The sequence below is a fragment of the Phaethon lepturus genome, unplaced genomic scaffold (genome assembly GCF_000687285.1).
Source record: "Phaethon lepturus isolate BGI_N335 unplaced genomic scaffold, ASM68728v1 scaffold3606, whole genome shotgun sequence".
NCBI lineage: Eukaryota > Metazoa > Chordata > Aves > Phaethontiformes > Phaethontidae > Phaethon > Phaethon lepturus.
In genome coordinates, this window is record NW_010543934.1 from 152,820 (window position 1) to 173,895 (window position 21,076).

The 21,076-nt window shown below is 39.5% G+C and overlaps 1 protein-coding gene across 1 annotated transcript in view; it reads right to left on the reverse strand.

Annotated features, from left to right (window-relative positions):
* The window catches only part of SMOC2 (SPARC related modular calcium binding 2), a gene marked incomplete at its 5' end in the record, with an annotated part of 119,620 nt that overhangs the window by 86,458 nt on the left and 12,086 nt on the right, over nt 1-21,076 (reverse strand). Inside the window, one exon of the mRNA XM_010288487.1 lies at nt 13,909-14,080. Coding sequence (XP_010286789.1) covers nt 13,909-14,080 — 172 coding nt within the window. The remainder of the gene's footprint in view (nt 1-13,908; nt 14,081-21,076) is intronic.

Below are 21,076 nucleotides of genomic sequence, written 5' to 3' on the forward strand. Positions count from 1 at the left end.
TTTGTTGGGGAGGTGATTCAATAATAATTTTGGACACGCTTAATTCATATTATGCTAAAATTTAGCGGAACAGTTTATGATTTAGACACAGCACAAGTCAAGTCTACCACGTGGTTCTTTTTTGTCCACTGTGTGGTTCCTTGCACCATTTCCTGCATTACGTGGTACTAGTCTCCATCTAAGACAAGGTAGAAAACCAGACAGTTTTAATTCAATAGAATTTCTATTGTCTAATAAATTATATTTTCTACTACAGATACTTAATTTCAATTAGGCAGCCAGGGGCTGAGAAAACACACATGACATAAGCTGTTGTACCTTTTTTTGTTTAAAGCCACTACAAATTTTAGCATGTTCCTGATGCAGGATCAACACTTCAGGATCAGGAGCTAAGCAGTTTCAGGGGAAATGAGAATACCAGGCAAGCTTAAGGTAGTATTAATGATTTCAAGATGTGACTATAACATCTGAATTAGAATGATCTCAAGCATACAAGCAGAGAAATTTGCTGCTTCTGATCCTTGTTTTGTTTAAAGACTGTTTGACAGTAACTGGCTGAGTCCCTTTTAGGACTAAAACTGTCCAGCGATTACCTGTGAGACAAGGGTGTTGTGGTGATTCGTGAATGTTTGTGCAGTTCTTAGAAAGCACGTGGACACACTTTCTAGTCCATGCAAGTCGCACATGGAACAGAATCTGAACAGTGAGGCAACACCACTTTCACTCCCCTGTCCGATACCAGCATATGTTGACGGGGTTTTGGCATCTAACAGTCCCCAGGAGCCTACAGGTGAGCCAGCTAAGTTCCCAGTCCCCCAGGCACCCTCTCTGTGCCAGTATCATCCAGACATACGTGCACAGAAATAGCATGGAAGCTTGGAGAAACTGCACAAGTCCTCTGTACAGTATGAATCCTTCACTGGTCATCTCCACCAAGCTTTGGACAACTCACCTGGCAACATTAGCATAAAAAATTCCCTTCAAGTCCTAGGCAGTCTGTTGTGGAAGTGTAGCATAATGAGGACAGAAACTGGTCCTCAGCATCTGCATCCTGAAAACAAAATTGGGGCCCCTTAATTCTAATCTTCGTATTGACTTCCCTTCTGGTCTTGGATTTGTGTGCACGACTTCTGTCCATTAGTTTATCTCTTCTCGCAGGAGCATTATGAGAGTTCATGTTGGTAAAATGCCTGAAATACTAGTTGTTTCACTTTGAAAAACTATGTTTCAGTCTTAACAACCTAAATAGTATTATGCTGTTTCAGGAGGAAGATCTTCACAGAGATTCAATGTTACTTAAAATGGACAGAAAAGCTCATCTAGAAATGTGAGAAAAATAATAAGGAACTGAATTAATTTGTACTCTCGTACTTAAATAACTTGTTTCCTTAAGGGAAAATTATAGACAATGCACTGGGCATCTCAGGTAAATCTGCTAATGTATGCACTGCCAAAGACTTTTTTGGGAAAAAAAAAAGGAATATTTGAAGCAAGCTTTGGTGTCGTAAGCCTTCTTCTGAGGATGGTTTAGTTATACAGTACTTAATAACATGTGGTTTTAATGTAGCTAGTATTTTAACTGAAAGTAAATCACTCCTTTGTTGGACCTCTGTCCTCGTGTTTCTAGAATGACATGTCGTTTAAATGTCTAAAAGGGAAAGTGATATAAATTCCATCACATAAGGTCTCTGGTATAGTACCAGCAGGGTTGTAAATTATCTCCAATATTTGAATTTTCATAAAAACATGCCAAGAAGAACGAGAAGTTCTCCAAAACTGTCCACCACTTGTTCCTAAACAGCCTGATGCTCTAAAGGCCTCCTATTTGTGGATGATCTAATATGCTTTAAAATCAACAAGGACCAAATTTAGTGGAATATAAAATTCATGCCTGAAGCCTTATTTTGTATTACATAACCATGGAAACATCTTAAAGCTGTTGGGCATTACTGTGCCTCAGTACACCTAAAATAAACCCATGAGGAAGATCTCTTATCAAGCTACCCATCTGAAACTGTGTATAGTCAAAATATTATTCCCAGTTCTGTTTTTTATTTCACCAAGGTATTACCACAGGGGAATAACTATGACACAGAGATGTGGTCCAAACCTGATAAAGAAATGTAATAGGGTGGTCAAGATAAAAAAGAGATGTATAAAAACATTCTTCCTCAGAACATTAGATTATTAATTCAGCGGAGCTAAATTCCTTCCAAATAAAACAACACTGAAGCCAAAAGACGTTATAATATTTTTTTATAATAAATTTGTAAGATTACACCATCTGAGAATCTGCCTCAGTCTTGGTTGCAATACCTCCTAAGCCTACTGCAAAATTTCAAACTATTTTTCCAAAGGAAAAGAGGAATTCAAGAGATTTAAGTGCTAGACATATATGTCCAATAACAGCTGAAAAAGGATGAGAAAATTAGTTCTTGCCATGATTGGGAGAAAGGTTGAAACATGGGCTCACATCAAAGTATCAGGCAAGCAACAGATATAAGGAAACCTTGTAGCTCCTAACAGGCAAAATCAGTGATGAGTGAGATCCTAATAATTAGTAGGATGAGTCTAGGCTTAAGTGGCTTGCCAGAAGGAGTTCTATAAGAATATTGACATCTAAGGGGATACCAGTGAAGTCTCTCACATACAGATTCAACTTTCCTCTTTATTTAGAACGGAAATAATTCAGATCAAGATAGACCCTGATTGTTTTGAAATGACGACTCAGAATGAAAGATGTTGGGACTTACCTGGTACCTCTGTGCTGATTAATCAGCCAACAGCTTTGATTTTGATCATCATGGACACTGACCAAAGCAGACTATACTGTTTTGGGGCAAACAGCATCACACGGGTGACAAACAATCTGAGAGCAGAGGGAACTCCAAGTCTGCAAGGTGTCGGAAGGATGAAAAGCACCATGCAATGCTGTGCACCACTGGAACAAGTCAGCCTTTTTCGACTGTTGTAATATTGGATTTCTAGCTCTAAAAAAAAAAAGCTTTTTATTTTAAATCTGGGTTTGTTTAAACTTTTGGAACCATCTAGCAGAAAAATAAGGGGCTTGAAACTGTTACTGGTTTCTGACTAGAATTCCCACTATACTTTATTTCTCTCCCTAGCTTAAGTATTAATAAAGGAGCCCACAGGCTCAAGCCAGGTATATGACCTGGTGAAAAGACTGTTTGATTCTAAGACCTGTAAAAAGATGGGTGAAATGAGGCTTTATTTGTCTATACTCAGACAATGGGAAAAAATAATTTTGCAGATACGTATGCCCAGCTGTACTTTTGAATTATGTCAGTGTCCGATTCAGTGAGACTTTATCCTTTCAACTCCAGGTAAATGGGCTTTTACATCACAGAAGCTTGCTGGGAAAAAGAACTCTCCTAGCATAGAAATTGAGCATGAAGATGTATGAGTTTACCTTGAATTAGCTCACTTGGAGTGTATTAGCTGTCAAATCGGGTTAGTACAGGGCTCGATGCATAGTACGTTGGCCAGTGTGTTGATTCTCCACTGTGACTTAGCGCCAGGACTGCAAAGGCAGCTAGAGGTTTAAGAAGACAAATACATCTTGGGGTGTATAACCGAAAACAAAAATGGGTGCATGGGAGTGGACAGAAATACACAGAACCGAGGAGATTACAAAGTTGTAGCTGTTTGGGCAGGTCTTTCTGAATTGCCCTGGTGACAATTCCGGCTTCCAGAGGAGACCAGTGTCTGGAAGGTACAGGTGAAATATAAAGCTGTGCTAAGCTTCTATAGGCAACAGGGAAGACTTTCACCTATGAAGTGAATTGGCACCGGTACACCGCCGCAGGATCCAGAACCAGATTCTGTCACGCGTGACACCTGGGAGCACAAGACTTCCTGAGATAGCACTGAAGTCAATAGGAAACTGCAGAACCGAAGGAAATTCTAGAAACAGAATTAGCCTCACGAACAGCACGAGACTGACTTGGAATTAATCTCATTTTATGCCTTATTTCCAGCAGTATAGCACTGAAAAGACTGAGCTTCAGAAAAAAAAGAAAACATTCATCAACTTCAACTCTGCTGGCTAACCCTTGAATAATATATCACACAGAAAGAAGTTTATTACTGCAAAGTAGAAGTTTATCTTTAAAACAATGACACAAACTCATCAAGGGTGTAAACACCATCTCTAAAGTGACATTTAATACAATTGAATTTACAGCAACTTTGGTGCTCCACAGGGAGATCTAACCCAGATTCTCTCATGGAAAAGTAAACAGCTTGCCAAAAGAATAGATAAATCTCCTGCAAAGGTTTTGATTTAGTTCATCCGGTATTTCTTGGTTTGCTATATATTTCAGTAAGAATAAAAGTACCTTTCCCAGTCCCAATACACTGAGCAGACTTTGCTTGCTTTCAGAGATTACTGTGTGTGACACAGGTTTGTTATGTATTTATGCATAAAATACACTTCACAGTTTATTTAGTTATTTTATTATAGATGGAATATCCTTCTGAACAGATCAGAAACATTTATCACTTTGTTAAAACTACTTATAAAGTGGTTAAACTTAATCGTTCGAAGAAAATGTTCCCTTGAGGGCTTTCCACAGATACGTAGCTGTTCTTACGCTAAAGAGAAAGCTTTTCTAAAGTCACATAGTTGTGAGCAAGCAGACCTAATATAGACACACATAATCCAAATACTTCTCACTGTTTTCCTTATTTCCCCTCCATTATGCCAGAATACCTATATACACTTACTTGCCCTTAAATTTAGAAATATACAGTGCAACAAGCTATTTCAAGTTATCTATCCACCTGAGTGCTTTACTGAATTGTCCTAACAATGAACCAGAATTTTTTTCTACTTCTGTGTTTCTTTCCCACTGCTATAACTTCTTTCTAACTGGTAGTGATATGATAAAAGTCAAATTTGTATTTAATTTACTACAGAATTGTTTTTTTGAAAGCACAAGAGATCATTTGGTTTATATGGCATAAGTTACTCATAACATGAAAATTTTCTATGATATTTGATCTAGATCAATGTATATTCCAAAGAACCGATCATGCCTACCAACAAAGCATATAAATAGCTGTGGCCTCTAGCGACAGGAAACACACAGCAAGCTATACATGCTCAAAGTTTCAATATCAAAGATGCTGAGATTATTATCCTCTTGGGTTGGAAAGGATGTCAGCACAGACATTTAGGCTGACACAGCCATAAAATAAAGACTTGCTGCTTCGTGACAAGGGCTGGCCAACTCTCACTATTTATTTTTATTGCTGCATTCTGGATTCAAACAAAACAGCAGAGCAATCTTAGCCTAAACCCCTCTATTGGCATCTAACAGAGGCAGGCAATGTGGTGTTTCTTTGTTGTTGTTTTTGGATTTTTTTTTTTCACAATTTGAAACCACACAGCAATTTAGATAGCTAAGCTTTAAGATAAAATAAGGAATGCTGTGCTAGATTCATTCTTGGCTCAATAATATTTCTCCCAATTTGCTAACGTCACATTTGGAGAGATACAGTCTGACTAGAACAGAATCAAATATTTGCAAGAAAAGCTAAAGCTACAGCTTTCTGATTTTTTACATACCAAAGGCCAGACTAGGCTTTCTGAGCAGAACAGAGATTTGCTAAATAGTTTGCAGAAGTCTAATATGGGTCAATTTATAATTCGTGCACTGAAAGAAGGCACGCCACTAATTGTGGTTCCTACTCTTCAGTGCAGTGTTATTGCTTGAGCACTAATAGTTTCTACTTCACTTGCTTTAAAATGTTAATTTTATGTTAAACCTGAAACATAAATTGAAAATACATGAGCTGAAATTAAAAGAAAACTCCACAAAAGAAAAAAAAAAGATTACTTGCATAGAATTGCAGTAGTGCATATTCGATTCTAAAAAGATACCCTTTTTCTGCCTAAGGATTCTTTGGTTTTGTGCAGTCTGCCTTTGGCAAATTCTGCTTGGAAAACTATCATCAAGAAAAATTGAGCATTTTAAAAGAAGATAAATTCCATCTCCAGCAAATTGTGGATATTATTTCAGTGTTACTTGTCCTGTGCTCCATGTACCAGTAGACACATTGAAAAGATAAAAGGATATTCCACAAAAAATATTCCAAATGTACTTAAAACTTTACCCCCCATTAAATACCTACTAGAAAGAGTAATCAGAAGCCAACTCCTTTTGCTTTCAGAGACTACATAAATTATAACTTCTCTATGTAGATACCTTTTTTCACCGAGATGTTGAATAATTTGTTTCTCAAATTAACACTTTTACTGCAGTGCCTTGATACATAACAGCTTGACTCATAACACAACCGAAGACTCAAAAACAAAATGAGGTTGGGGCTGAACAATGTTTGTATCAGGATTGCCAGCATTACAGTCTGAAACTTGCAGTCATCCTACAGATTAAATGCAGTGTCTATGGGGAGAAAATATGTCTGAAAAAGGAGGAGACAGCTCCTAGCTAGAAGTATTCTGAGATAAAAATCTGCCCTATAATCAATTTTTTACCAGAGGTTTTGTTTTAAAACAAAAAAACAAACTGATACGACTTCTCAATACATTCTCATTTTAATAGATTTTTCCCAGATAATAAAAAAAAGCTGCATCCCTATTTTTTTTTCTTTTTTCTTATATCTCATCGAAGATGAGAAGAAAAGGAAAAGGAGAAAAGGGCGAGATGACGACAAGTGAAAACTGTTCTGCTTTCAATCTGCAGACTGTGCAAGCTCTCAGTGCGTGTTCAGTTTTATTTTATAGACTGACACCTTAGTTCAGTCCCACTTTCACTCATTTCATTTAGGAAAAGAATCAAATCTACTCACTACGTCTTTCCCTCTCCAGATGAAACACCTCGGGAGCGTGTTCTGCCTCCCAAATGCAGCCCACAGAGCTGCCTTCCAGGCAGCGGGTGCTTGGCCAAGCCAATGTCCCTGCCCACACGCTGACCTAAGGGATGTGCTCGGGCACTGCGAGCACACATCGAGCTCACAGCTGGCTCCCGGGCAAACCGGAGCTTGAGGGCAGCCTCCATGAGAATACAGGGCAAGGTGTGCACTCAGAAACCAGCACTTACAACCCAAGTCTTTAGCTAAGAGGCAACAGTAATGCTTCCCCAAAGGATGCTTAGATTCATGAATTATGGGACCCAGATTAATTTACGAGCCCAAAACAACTACTGCCCAGCGATGCCTCCTTTCTCTTCACAACAGGAAAATTGTACCAGCATGTTTATCCAAGGACCTTAATTCATATAATTTCAAATTATTTAAACGTGTCCTTAATTCATTCATTAATTCATTGTACTAATAGTTCGAATGAGTGAAACTTTTCACTGCTGCTGAAAGCCCCATTTTAATGAAACACATGCTGAGTGTTTCTCTCTTTAAGGAAAGTAAACAGCAAATAGTAAAATACCTCTTTATGGGAAATTCCACTCATATTTTGATGTGCTTCGGTTCTTTATGAGAATTGTGAGAATGAAGATAGTACCTTTTGTTATGTCTATGATGGCCCATAAAAGAATGGCATTTTTAAACAGCCAGGCTCTTTAAGATACTGCAAATGAATTAAGCTAAACACGAGCTATCTAGGGTTTCCAACGGAGAAAGGCGATCTACACAGTTATAGAATAACAATGACACTACTGTGTGTGATGGCCCTCCTTGGTGCGCCCGCGAAGCAGCAAGGCCCTGCTGGGGCCACCTCTGCAACTACCGAGTACGTACTCTGAGTGTCAGCCAGACTAAATGCCAAGCCAGTCATGAATTAAATATCACTCTGTGTAAAGCTCCTTACATTACCTTTTTGAGTACGGACTGCTCGGAGATGTGTCCCAAGTCCAGTTTAACAGTTACCTTGTAAACCCAGGTTGCTGCTACGTGATGACAACGAAGTAAGGAAATGTAATGCAAGTAGGAAGTTGACATTTTATCATGATCAACAATTTGTATCAAACCTCCAGCCATTAGAGAAGTCTTATTTTAGTGAAGTATTGGTAGAGAAGCCATGAAATCCAAGTACCTCAGCTGGGACATTTCAAGAACTCTATGTTAGGGCAGGGGCATGCTGGCAGGACTGTACGTGTGAATTTATTTTTCCATTGACCACGATGTCAGTATACCAAATATTATTACTGAGCCACTTGCTTAATACGTTCAGAGTATTAGTCTCCAATGTCCCCATTATGGGCCTGGTATATGCACCTAAAAATAAACTGAGAAAGGGAGCAAGTATTCTTATCATTATTTAAGGAACAAGAAGAGAAAAAGAAGAAAAAAAGAAAAAAGAAGGTATTTTTGAGTGCATTATCCTGCAAAGCTTGCAGACCTCTTTCAGGGCAAACTTTAGTTAAAACAAGAGGAACTCCTCTCAGCTAACTCTAAGAGGGACATCTCCATGGGAGATAGAGGCTTTGGAGTTCAGGTGAAACATTCCCAGTAGCCAAAGACATTCAAAATTCAGCCACAGCATTGCACGTGCTCTTCAGCTTCCTCCTGACAAGCTGCCTAAATCTTGGCAAACATTCACACAGAGAGCTTAAATGCTCGAAATAAAGTTCAAACTACCCCAGATGAACTACAGTGCCACCTGTTCCAATTCACCCTTACACCACCAGCAGAACCGTGAGCTGAACAGCCGTTGGCCAGTAGTCACTGTTCACTTGATGGTCCATCAGAGAGAAAAACTGTGGTCCCTCCACTAGACATTCCTACTACAGATATTTGCTCACTTTGAACAAGATGCAGTCAGCTAGCAGACTTTCTACACTTGAGACCTGAAGTTGATGAGATGGGAGATGAAAAGCTGTCCAATGGGAGTGGAATTATTCCAAGTTTCTGAACTCTGAAAAAATCCATTAATCCCACAGAAAATCTTCCACTAATCTAGATAGGACTAAAGCTTGTTATCATGTCAGAAAAAGGCAGTTTCATTCAAAAAACCTTCAATCCCACTTGCCTCCGCCCAGCATTATAATTTTAGGTTTCAAAGTAAATACTTGTTATTTACTGTCACAGAAAACTACTTGAAAAACCTAAAATTATTTGAAAACTGCTGCAGGAAAAACATGAGTTCGCATTTTCAAAGTTCATGGGAAAAAACTTGTTCAGTAGTGGAGAATAAATAGGATAGCAAACCTGAGAGATTTTAGCATAGATGGAACTGATAGGAGTCTGCCAAAATGAATTGAAGCATTCTCTCTTTTTTTTTTATTTATAACACAAAAATTTCATTACAATAGAAAATGTGAATATTTTTTGTACAATACCATTCTACAATGATAAGACTAAATTTTACAAAGTAATTCTGAACAGTTGACAAAGAAAAAGAAAACAGACCTCTTCATATGGGATGCACAACATGCTCCGTAGAAAAAACAAACCAACTTGTTCCAGGTAGTCTCATCTATCATGATTTGTGACAGCCATTCAGCCTTACGCTTGTAAGATAAAGGACACCCTCACTTAGCAATGCCTCTCCCATTTCTGCTGGGGGAGATGCTTTTAGCTGATGTCCTGTGCATTCCGGTTTTCACAGAAGCACAGCCTTTTGGCGTAACCTGTACCATGTTCCAAATGATGAAAAATCCCCATACATGTAAAACTGCAGCTACTGGCCCTACAGCAGACACTGCAGTGCTGGGCAACACTCTCTACGCGCAGTGGCAGCTGCATCGTTCAGGGGTATAAATTAAAGGGTTTTTTTTCACAGAATCACTAGGTTGGAAAGGATCTTCAAGATCATCAAGTCCAACCATTAATCCAGTGCCACCATGTCCCCTAAACCATGTCCTGAAGCGCCAACATCCACACGTTTCTTGAACACTTCCAAAGATGGCGACTCCACCACCTCCCTGGGCAGCCCGTTCCAACGCCTGACCACCCTCTCAGTGAAGAAGAAACTTTATAAGTTTCCCTAAGAAACCGCAACTTGTACTTTTCTCATGCACTGACAAAGAGTATCAAGGGGTCCATTTTGTAGCCCTCCCGTGTGACATCCAGCGCTCCCCAGTCGCACCCGTACCAGCTGTAGTGGAGGCAGCAAGGGCTAAAGCAGTCGTGCCCCAGTTTGTATTAGCCATAGGAACAGATCTGCCCTGGCACGTATCAGAGCAGGCCTGTAAGAGCAGCTAGGCCCAGCTCTGCGGCCGAGATGCCTCAAACCCCTAGAAGAAGGTGGGTCTGTGGGTGCTGCCGGCTGGGAAGAGCCCCTGGCGCATGGAACACCCGGGCCTTGGGAAAGCGCAGGCTGGCCCTGGCTCCAAGTGCAGCGGGGAGCACCGGGCCAGCTTCCCTGCGCAGGCACCGTCACGCTGCGTCCTGGCGCTGCCTAACTGAGGGGTGCAGACGTAGCCTCTGTGTCCTTCTCACCAGCTTAAAAGCAATCGCATCGCTTTTCCACTTCTGTGTGTTTTGTACCTTTGGCTGCGCTGGGCCAGGTTGACTGTGAAGCATTTGTGTGTGCGTGTAGCGGATGCCCGTCACAGGTGAAACTTTTAACAGTCCCTCTAACACAAACAATATTTCTCAGCTGTCAACATACACTTATTTATTAGATTCATAATCCTGTTGCACAGTAAATGTCTGTGTCGAGCAAGTGGCAAATCTCCAGGGCTTCAGAGTTTAGATTTTGTTTGGAAAAGTATCCAAGAATGTGGACGTTCATCTACAGTGTACACAGATTACTTGAGACCTTCGAAACTGCAAAAGCAGGCTGGAAATTTTACAAGACTGTAACTTCTTATAGCATTTCCAAGCTTAGCAATGGATTCCAGCACTGCCTGGAAGTGGATTGCAAAAAAAAAAGGGAAACTTTATAAAACTTTGTAAGGTCTGAAGCAAAGCCCACTATCAGAACAGTCTATTTTGATGCTTATTTTGTCAAAGGTGAGTTGTTTTTCAGAATTTAGAGGAAGGTTCAGGGTTCATTCATTTTCAAGTTATTTAAGCTGTTTCAGTCTCTGCTATAGCCATCAGGAACTAGAAGGACAGGAGTGCAAGAAAAGAAAAATGTATAAATTCTGTCACTGTTTTCTGTCCTTTAGCTTTAAGATTCAGGCCCTAAAAACGGTTTCCTTTGCGAAAGAATTACTTTAGCTGACCACTGTTGCTGCGAACAAAACATGAATTAAGAAATATAAAGGAGAAACAAAACCAAGCATATTTAAAGAAAACTAAATATTAGCATTTAAGAGATCAAGCCCAAATAGATCATTCAAATGTTGAGAATAGGTGAGGAGGAGAAAAGATAGTCAATCCAAAACTTGCTTTCACAAGAAAAAAGACACTGAGAAACCAGGCATAAGTCTGGTGGTGGTTCAGACTTCCATATGAATGTAAAAAGAAATCACAGTTCTGAATGTATAAACAAGAAATGATGGACTTACTTAAAATTATTCCAAAAGGTTGTGAACATAAACTGTCAAGGTATTCATATTGTTAGTGAATAGACTGATCCAAACAAAAAGCTGGTCACAATGTTTTCAACTAATTAAAATGGTACCTGGAAGTATTTAATTTTCAGACAAAATTTTTGTGAGCTGAACAGGGATTTTTATGTAAGTAGACAGGAGGAGGCAGATAGACTGAAGACTGCCTTTTCTGATCAATGATGGATGAATATCAGGCACAGATTTAAAATTGTGAATCCTATACCGGGGATCATCTCTGTTCTCCCTTCATAACTTCCACACCCAAACACGCATGTTTCTTTTCACTTTTTTCTGCATTAGCAACCTCAAAACTTGCTTCAAAACCAATGTTTTAATGTGGGGGTTTTTTCTGTTTTTTAAGGGGACAGATGAACACTTCCAAAAGGATTTGTTTTCATTCCAACACGGAATGAAAACAAGTTCTGAAACCTTGAAAGTTGCCCTGAAATGGAACCATCACTTTTTGGTTAGTCCTACTAAAACAACCCTCTGCTCTTTGGTCGAGCATCACCTGCAACAACAAATTTCACCACTGAAAAGCAAATGGTTCAAAAATGGTCTTAATCTGAGGACTTCCTTTGCTCTTTCAGAAGAATGTTTGATGGGACTATCAAAAGAAGATCGAGCAATGTTAAAACTGAAACTGCCTCTAGGCCAACAAATCGACTTTTTCTTCTACAAAACTTGTTTTTACAGCTTGAAGTATTTCTGATGATTGCAGCCATGGGTAGCAATAAAGACACTGGTAACTTCAAAATTTAAGACTCCTTTGACTGAGTAAGAAATACTACGAAAATGTAAAATTTAAAAGAGACGATCTCTTGCTGATATTGACCAAGTATATTATTGGCAAACGTGTCTGTTGCCTATCAAAGGAAAAAACATTTAAACATTAAAATGACGTTTGCATTCATTTAATTGAAAGATTAAAAGCATCTGATTGATGAGGGCATGATGTGTTCTTGCTGTTAGCAATACTTAAGCTGTCTAAGGTGTCTAATTCCAACTTTACGATTGTACTGACACATTATTCATTAATAAATAAACAGCAAATGAGCACTTCTCCAAATAGTAGTTGTTGACTGCAGAAAAATTTGCCAGCATTGCTGGGGACACCTTCAGTAGGGATATTCAATGCATCTTTATGGAAAAAATTTCTTGCAGCTGACATTGTCAATATGGTAAGAGGGAAAAACAATAAAGAAAAACATTCTGTAAAACTAATTTCCATAAAAGTGTATAATACTGTAATGTATAAAAATAACAAATACAAAGTGTACAATAATTCCCTCTGTCATTCATGAGTGTAACAAAAGCCTTGGCTCAGGTAGCTTCATTAAGTTATCCTCGTTCATAAAAGTAAATAGATCCATCAGCTAATACAATGGCTTACTATGAAAGGGCTGAAGAATGAGCATAGTGTTTCATGTAGGCAGAAGATGAGACAGAGTGTCCCTTTGAAGCAGTCTTGATGCTTCAGAGGTTTGCTGGAGCTAATGGAGAGAGATGATGTGGAAAATTGCCTCCTAGAGGTTGAATTGGTGTGGTCCCTGGGGTCTTCTTCCCTCCCACCTCTCTCTTTTGGACAGAGAGAAAGGGAAAGTAAATCTTTATGACCACTGTTATTCTTACATTTTAAAAAGAAGATAATTGTGTTGGGAATCACCTTACACTTCGGTAAGGAACTGCGTTTACTAGCACCAGGCTACTCTAAGAGTGAAAAGATTTAACAGTGAATAATTTATAAGTACTGGAACCGAAGTGCTAGGGTTGCATGTTGCACAGTTTCTCTAAACAGAGGTTGGAAGTAAAAGAGAGGATTATGTAGGTAGGAATGGTCTGTGAGGGCTCTAAGCATTACAGACCATTTCACTGAATTTCAGAATTACACTGTTTGAGGGTTTACACAACTTTCAGTTACGTAAAAAAAAACCCAAACAAAAAACAACAAAAAACTACAATTTCTACATACATATTTCTGGGGGATTACACTTTAAAACAAATACAAATAACAGTAACCAGCCAGATCTGTTTTTTTTTTTTTTTTCTCTCCCCCCCGCAACTAAATGATTGCAATTAGGAAAGACAAGACTGAATTCTACCATCTCTAACTCAAAATAGCAAACTGCAGTAGACAAGAATCCTCAGGAGATAACAATCTTGAGAGTTACTCTGAGCCTGCCAATGACATAGTCCTTCAGAACAAGGACCTAACCTTACGATTTCCTTAATAGTGATTTATTATAGTGTAAATGGGTGGGGGAGTCATATTTTTGCTGATGGATAAAGATTAATTTATCTTTATGTTACCTATTGTTATAGAATTAACAGGCTGGATTTCAACCTACTTGCTTTTAGACAACTCTTCAAGTACAGCACTTCTGGTTTTCAATACACAGACATTTTTAAAAACTCATTAAAGTCTATTATTTTTCACTATGGTCAAAAGAAACTTTGATTTGCTCACCTTTGCAGTTGCCCCGGTAGGCTATTTCCAGCTGAGGGTCTTTGCATTTTGCTCGTTGAAATTCACACCGGGACAGAAAAGTTCTTCCATCAGATGCACAGAGTGATTTCTGAGGGGAACCTGCACAGTCCAGGCTGCATTCTCTGTCTTTGTCTTGGTCCACTCTCAAAAACTAAAAAATAAGAAATTTATGCTGTAGGAATGCTATTGCCATGTGAAAACAGCTCGGTGATCCCCTTCCCCAGGGAACACATGCAAATATTACCCAAAACTTAAAAGAAAGCTCTGTCTTTTTAGCCTGTTCAAATAGTTGATTCATCATATCTTGGGTTATTCAGCTGCTGCTTTGAAATGGTAGTGTTTGGGACGTTTCTGTAACATACACTAAATCCACTATCACAATCAGGAAATCTCTGAATCTCCTTCAAGCATTATGAAGCTGAAAACAGCAGCTTGGAGTCTTCAGAGCAAAACTCATGACGACAGAAACATTCTTCGTAACAAAACTGAGACAGCAATGGAGACCTGTCTATTTTATTAGCTATGCACTAACTAGCCTACTATAACAAGCTGAAAGGTCTGTTCGAAGATCCAAATAGGATTTTTAACATCAATACTCATCTAAAATTATAACCATAATATGTCCAATAACCTCAGTGCAAGAGGTGTGAAGAGAACATGAGCAAGGTAGGAGAAGCTTATGAAGCACCGTACGACACACAACAGATCATTTATTCTTGCAATGCCCATATTCAAAATCTAAAGATTTCTAAATAAAACAGAAATTTCAGATATATTTTGTAGAAATATTTGTATTCGTGCATATGCTTACCTATAAAAATACATGCCGAGATTGAAGAGGGAAATGTTATTGCTTGCGGTTTTTCCAGTGAGACCATTCTTATAACATGCACAATGGAGCCTCAGCTGCCATTCCAAAGTGCCTCATCACGCAAGCAGAAAAGGCAAAACCTGAACCAGGCTGTGTGTTGTGTGCAAAAGAGTCTTGAGTCAAATTTTTTTTTTTTAATCTGTTACCAACCAAGAAAATCTTCTGACTGCTATTTTGAGCATGTTCTGAGCCCTGCCATGGGTCACCCATGGCTGCAATCACTCAGGAGCGTCCCTGTCCCCGCATAGGTTGCCCATGGGCCACAGTGCCTGGGGTCTGTCCTTCCACCAGTGTGGGTCACCTGTGGGCTACAGTATTTTTTTTCTGGCCTGGAACAGGGCAGTTTGTCTCCTCCTTCACACTGCAGAGCCCTGCTACTCAAGCCCTGCTACTCAAACCCTGTTGGTTCTGCCCATTGCACCACACGTTCTCCTTTTATTAGAAAATCATTCTCATCTCCTCCAGAAGAGAGTGAGTGGGTATAGGCTGACAGAAGTAATTTATATTCTTCCCATTATGAATTTCAACAGATGATCCCCTTTCTAGTTCTGCCATAAAGCCACATTGAACCTGGTCTAACTGTTCATCCCTCCACCCCCAAGACTCTGGGTACGGCTGATGAGTTTGGCATCATCCTTGGCACCATGAAAAGCGGAAGCTGCTCACCCTGAAACACATTGCCAAAAAACTAATGGGTTCTGATGCCGCTGCATGCCAGCCAAAATCAAAGATAGTACTTTATCTTCTGAGCTCCTGAAAAACAGGGACTAGGGAGAAGGTGAACTCAGTCTTCAGATGAAGTTCTCTATCATTTTGCTGCTTCTGAATAAGCACAAAATTAAGCGAGGTATATAGCTACCAGGAGATAATCATTCTCATAAGCATTAGGAGGCACCTGAGAAAAGGCCTTCATCCAGCTGAAGCACTGGTTTCATTGGTGCTACTTCATCATCATAAACCTTGGGTACAGAATATTTTGAACTTCATATTAGAAGCTGAGACTACTAGGAGGAAAATTTCAAGCAAAAAAAGAGGACAGAGAGTAGTATTTGAGCAGAAAACAGTAGTACAAGCTAAACAATTCAGAAAACATTTGCTACGTAAAGTTTATCTGCATTTCATTACACAAAAAAAACGTGTAAAGAGAGTCATAAATCTCTGTAATCTTCATACTTATACTGTGGTCTATTTGCATTTCCTATCACTTAATGTGAGGAAATACAGATGCCTTTCTGGAAACTATGCCTGAAAATGGAGAGGCAATCTCAAAGGTATCACTTTAAAATAAGTCATGTGGTTGGATTTTGACCAGAATTTTTATGTCTTAGTGGCACAGTAACATAAAAAGGAAAGCTTCCTTTTCCCAATGTTTTTGACCAATTTTTCATTTTTAACAATGATTATCTTCCGAAGCAAATTACTTACAAATTACACATAAACCCCAAACCTTTATTCCTGCAATTTAGCTATAGAACTCCAGAAGTGGGGAAAAGATGTTCCTTCCCCACCTCCCTTGGGTGCTATTTTGCAGATCCTTTTTGCTGACAGAAATTAATAATCAGCTGAGCTGAGTGGGGAGGAAGAAAAACTTAAATCATCTCCCTTTACCTGCAAAATGGGTAATAGTGAAGACAGCCTTCCATGACTCTGACCAATCCCCAAATTATGTTGGTCTCCAGGGCCTGCCCATGTGCCCTGATGAGCTGCAGCACAGGAAGCCCCGGTGAGGTCCTTCAAGCCTCCCTTTCTTGCCTGGGAGGCAGCTGCAAGACTCTGGGTTTAGGCCTAACTAGGACTGTGAAAAGGACTTTTCAGGGAAAAATGGACCACATGGGGTCTCTGGCAGAAGAACTGGACCCACTCCATTGTTCTACCTCAGACTGCCCTATGGATTTGGTGATGGCAAGTCAAGTGACCTCCCTCTTCCTATTTTGTGAAGTAAGGATATGAGTGCAGCCTTTCTGTGTGCATAAGACTACCCCTCTGTAATGGCTAGGCACTTTGCCACCCTTAATTTATCCTCAGCAACATCCCTGTTGAGCAGAGAATTATTTTTCAAAAGCACAGGAAGGCTTCATGACCCACAGAAAATCATGTGGTAGATCAGGGAATTGAACCCAGGCATCAGAAAAAAATCACAGAGCAACAGTCTAGCCTCTGTCTCATTTTTCTCCCAGACTTTCCTCATCTTTTCTGTTTTGAGTTGTTGCAGGAGTTAAGATGGGTATGCCTGATCGCAGTGGACAAACCACAGTAACACAGGGGACAGAAAATCCCCTTAATCGTCTGAGGAACAAAATCTACTCCCTTGAGAGGGTGATAGTTCACAGATAAAGCTATATTTTAAAGGGCATTTATCCAAAGAGTTTTATTTAAGTATTTTATTATTTCAAAGCCTTAGAGGAGATTAGGGTAAATTATGGGTTCAAGGATATTCAAGCAACCTGGAAAAGCAGAGGATGAAGACATACCCGGGAGACAAAACCACTTGAATAGCTTGTTGGTTAGCCAAACCTCACTGGAGAATTTGGGTTGTACATTTAAACAGTTTCCACCAAGCTAGTGTAACTGAGGGATTTAAGAGCAGGAAGGACAAAAAGGCAAATAACTGCAAGAAAAGATAGCATACAAGAGAGACTAGAAAATGTATTTATTAAAAAAAGATAGAAAATATGTGATTGACATTTGGAAAATACTCCATTGGCACCTTTATGACAGCAGCACAAGATGATACAAGCCCAAATCGGCATTACTTGCTTATATGTAGCCAAAAGAAGAGATGAATATGTCAAAACTGATAGTAATGCTGAAATAAGCAAGGGCTATGGGATTTCTCATGGGGTTTACTATTTGTTTAAACAGGAACAAGCAGAGTCAGTGACACAAAAACTGGGGTCATACTGATACACATCTTAGAGCTATACTTTACTGTGAAAATATTCCTTTTGATTAAAATAGGACAGTTTAGAGAGAGAGAAAGACGGTTCTAGATGGACCAGAAGGTGACTCATCCTGAATACTGTCTCATCTATTTCTGCCTTTAAGTTCATTTAACAAACAAATCTGTTATTGTAAAAACATGTGATTCACTGAAAGACAAGCTTAAAGCAGCATTTTTCTCAAATGCTGGTAGCAACTGAGCTGAAGCCAACAATAGTTGACCAACCTGAGGTGGAACTATTTTGAACAACCAGCAAAAACTGGACAATTATGGTTAAACCTTATTAAAAGCAAACCACTTTTAACAGAGAGGTGTTCCTGCCCCTAATAACACAGAAACCAGCCTAGTCAAGTTTCAGAAAATTGTTTTCAAGTACAAATTTGAGCTTATGCTACAGATTAATAGGCATGACTCCTCAAATGGAGCTGCTTTAACTTAAATTCTGCTTTACATTTTAATATCATAAAAAAAATTTACAGCCTCCAATTTATTTCAGCCTTTCCAAAGCATTATATTTACAACACCCAATTTCCTAGGGGCCTACTATTCTGTATGAGGTACTGCTTTAGATTTTTATGTAGTATTCCTGAGAAGAAAGAATGATAATGAGACTATTTCAGAAAAATTCTTGATTATTAAGTTTGCCTCTGTTAATAAAACCAAAAGTCACAATAAACTGCATGTATCCACTTCACAGATATAAGCATTGATAAAATATTATTTATTGTTATGTGTTTTGGGCTTCACAAAACTCCAGTATTTTTCTTTACATCTCATAAACCAAAGGCTTTGGTTTGAAATGTGCCCTTGTAGCACCAGCAGTCTCAGTGATCTTTCATCCCGCTCTTACCGGAGTTTGCTAACACTAGAATTGTAAGAGTATGAAGTAGCAGATACCTGAAACTTTGCTTATACTGGGGAAAATTGTTTCTACCCTCTTTTCTGCTCTGTTTTCTGCTCTGCTTCACCTTTCAGCTTTGTTCTTGTCACTGGTCCCATGTCTGGGCTGTGGACAGTCAGGATGCTTAGTTCCTCAGCCACAAGCAACACGTTGCAGTCCATGAGGAAGTTTTTCCAGCACCTCAAGGCTAGGCATTTGATGGTTTCCTTACTGTGTTATTAAACCATCTATCATGATAACATGTCCACAAACTTCTTCACTGCTATGGCATAACACATACCTTCTCTTTACCTTACACTATTCACTCTTAAGCTGGGATTCAGTGTCATTCCTGCAGGTCTACATCCTGCCTCCACATCACTGCTAGGGCATAAAAGGTCTTCGGACGAAACTAGTCACAGGCACATTTGTGCATTTCCAATGCACAAATCTGTGATCCCACCATCTATAGTGCAGAGCAACTCTCTCCTCACCTAAGCAGATCACAGAGTGTACTGGGAGAAAAACGGTGCATGGCTAGAGAGTCGACAACTGGGTACCTCTACAAGCTGAATTGCCAGTGCAAGAAAGCAGAAGAGTTGAGACCAGCCTGGCAGTCTGGGGTTATGGCAAACACAAACATCTCTCTCCATTGGAGGAAAAGCCGACGACAGATACATTTAGGCTGAGGCACAAAGATTAGCTATTGAATCTGGTTCACAGCCTTTTAATCAGTAATGGGAAACGCTCTACTCTACATTTCACAATATAGTGCACAGCTGTGGATTGTCTTTGGTCAGAGGCCACTGTCTGATTAATCTGAGCAAGGCAGGGGAGTGTTCCCCAACTTTTTTTTTTTTTAATTTTTTTTTTCATTTGGGCCAGCTTAACTCTAAGAAAGTTTACTTGCAGTCCTGTAGATACATTCTTAACACAAACAGGCCGCACACAAAGCATAACTCATAACTATGCTAAACCTATTTTTACTTTGCCCTAATATAAGTTTTCCTACTACAGCCGAAGACCCAGGAACTGATTCTTTTCTGTCTGCGGAGTGAAACTCCATTCTCTTCTGTGAGATCAGGTTGGAGTCTGTGCACTAGGAAAAAGACAGACCTTCACGTTCATGAATTTGGATTGTCCATCAGAAGTTTTCAACCTTTCTTCAGCTTATAGACCCCTTCAGTTTCCACTGGACCTCTATACCCTCCACTGGCACCAGGTATTTAAACATACTGACAACGGGTTTTTCTTCTGTTGCTTTTTGTGTACCCGTTATAACTGGTATACAGACTTTCCCTCCGACCAAGTGAAAACTACTGCTTCAGAACCTAAAATGAAGTTCGAGCCTGCTTGCAAAACAGGAGAATAACACCTCGTCTTGGGGAGCTGAGGGCTAAAAAGGCCCGGAAAACAAGCAGAAGGTAAAAGACGAATGCTAGACATGCCTGTCCTCCTTGGAAAAGCCTAGTGCAGACTGTAGCTTTGAAAGGCAATTTCTTTATCCTGCATCTGGTTACTGTTGAATAGAAGGTTCCGACTTCCCCGCTGCTGGCATGGGAGGTCTGTGAACAAACCATGGTGCAGCGTGCTCTAAAGTGGCTCTGTGCTTAGGGCTTTGTGCTGTTGAAAAATGTGACGATTTACAGTGATTCATGTAGCTGTGCTGTTTCCGTCTGATAGCTGCCTGAAAGGCAGATGTGGAAATACCCAAGCTAGGAATATTTTGTTCCCTCCAGGCTCATCAACAATGGGAAAATTAGTTAGACAATAGTGATACATATATGTGTGTATGTACGTATGTATGTACATGTGTGTATATTTATACACACACCATTGTGTGTATATATCCACACATGCAGGTGATAATATGTAAAGTCATATTCCCATGTGTATTTCAGACAAAAACAATGATGTTTAAATAACAACATGCTACAGTCTGCCTTAGAGAGCTTGCTAACCAGCTAGCCTGTCTCGGTTAATCTGCTTTATTAAAACACTACTAATTTTTTCAATATTTATTTCATCACTCATTTGCCAAGGAATAAAGCAGAAGGTACACTTACAGAACAAACCCTACTCTCATCCCAATGCCACAGAAAAGCATTCAGGCCTAGCACTGAAATGTATGGAAAATCTACATTCTCCTCATCCTTATTACTGAGTTATTTAGGACAGTACCAGAAGATACCTTCAAAACGACAACTCTGCATAACTTAAACTATCTTTAACAGATTAGTTCCCCTTGTGCTGTCCCACTGAAACAAAACAGTCCTTCATGACTGTTCCAGGACAAGCCCAGAGCTGCCTACTTCAAATTGTGACCTCCTTCTTTGTCCAGACATACAGGACACACCATTAAGGTTAAGCTTTCATGGAAGAATTTACACAGAAAGCCATCACACACAGGACAAATCAGATACTATTCTGATAAGCTAGAATGTGCCCATTCCTG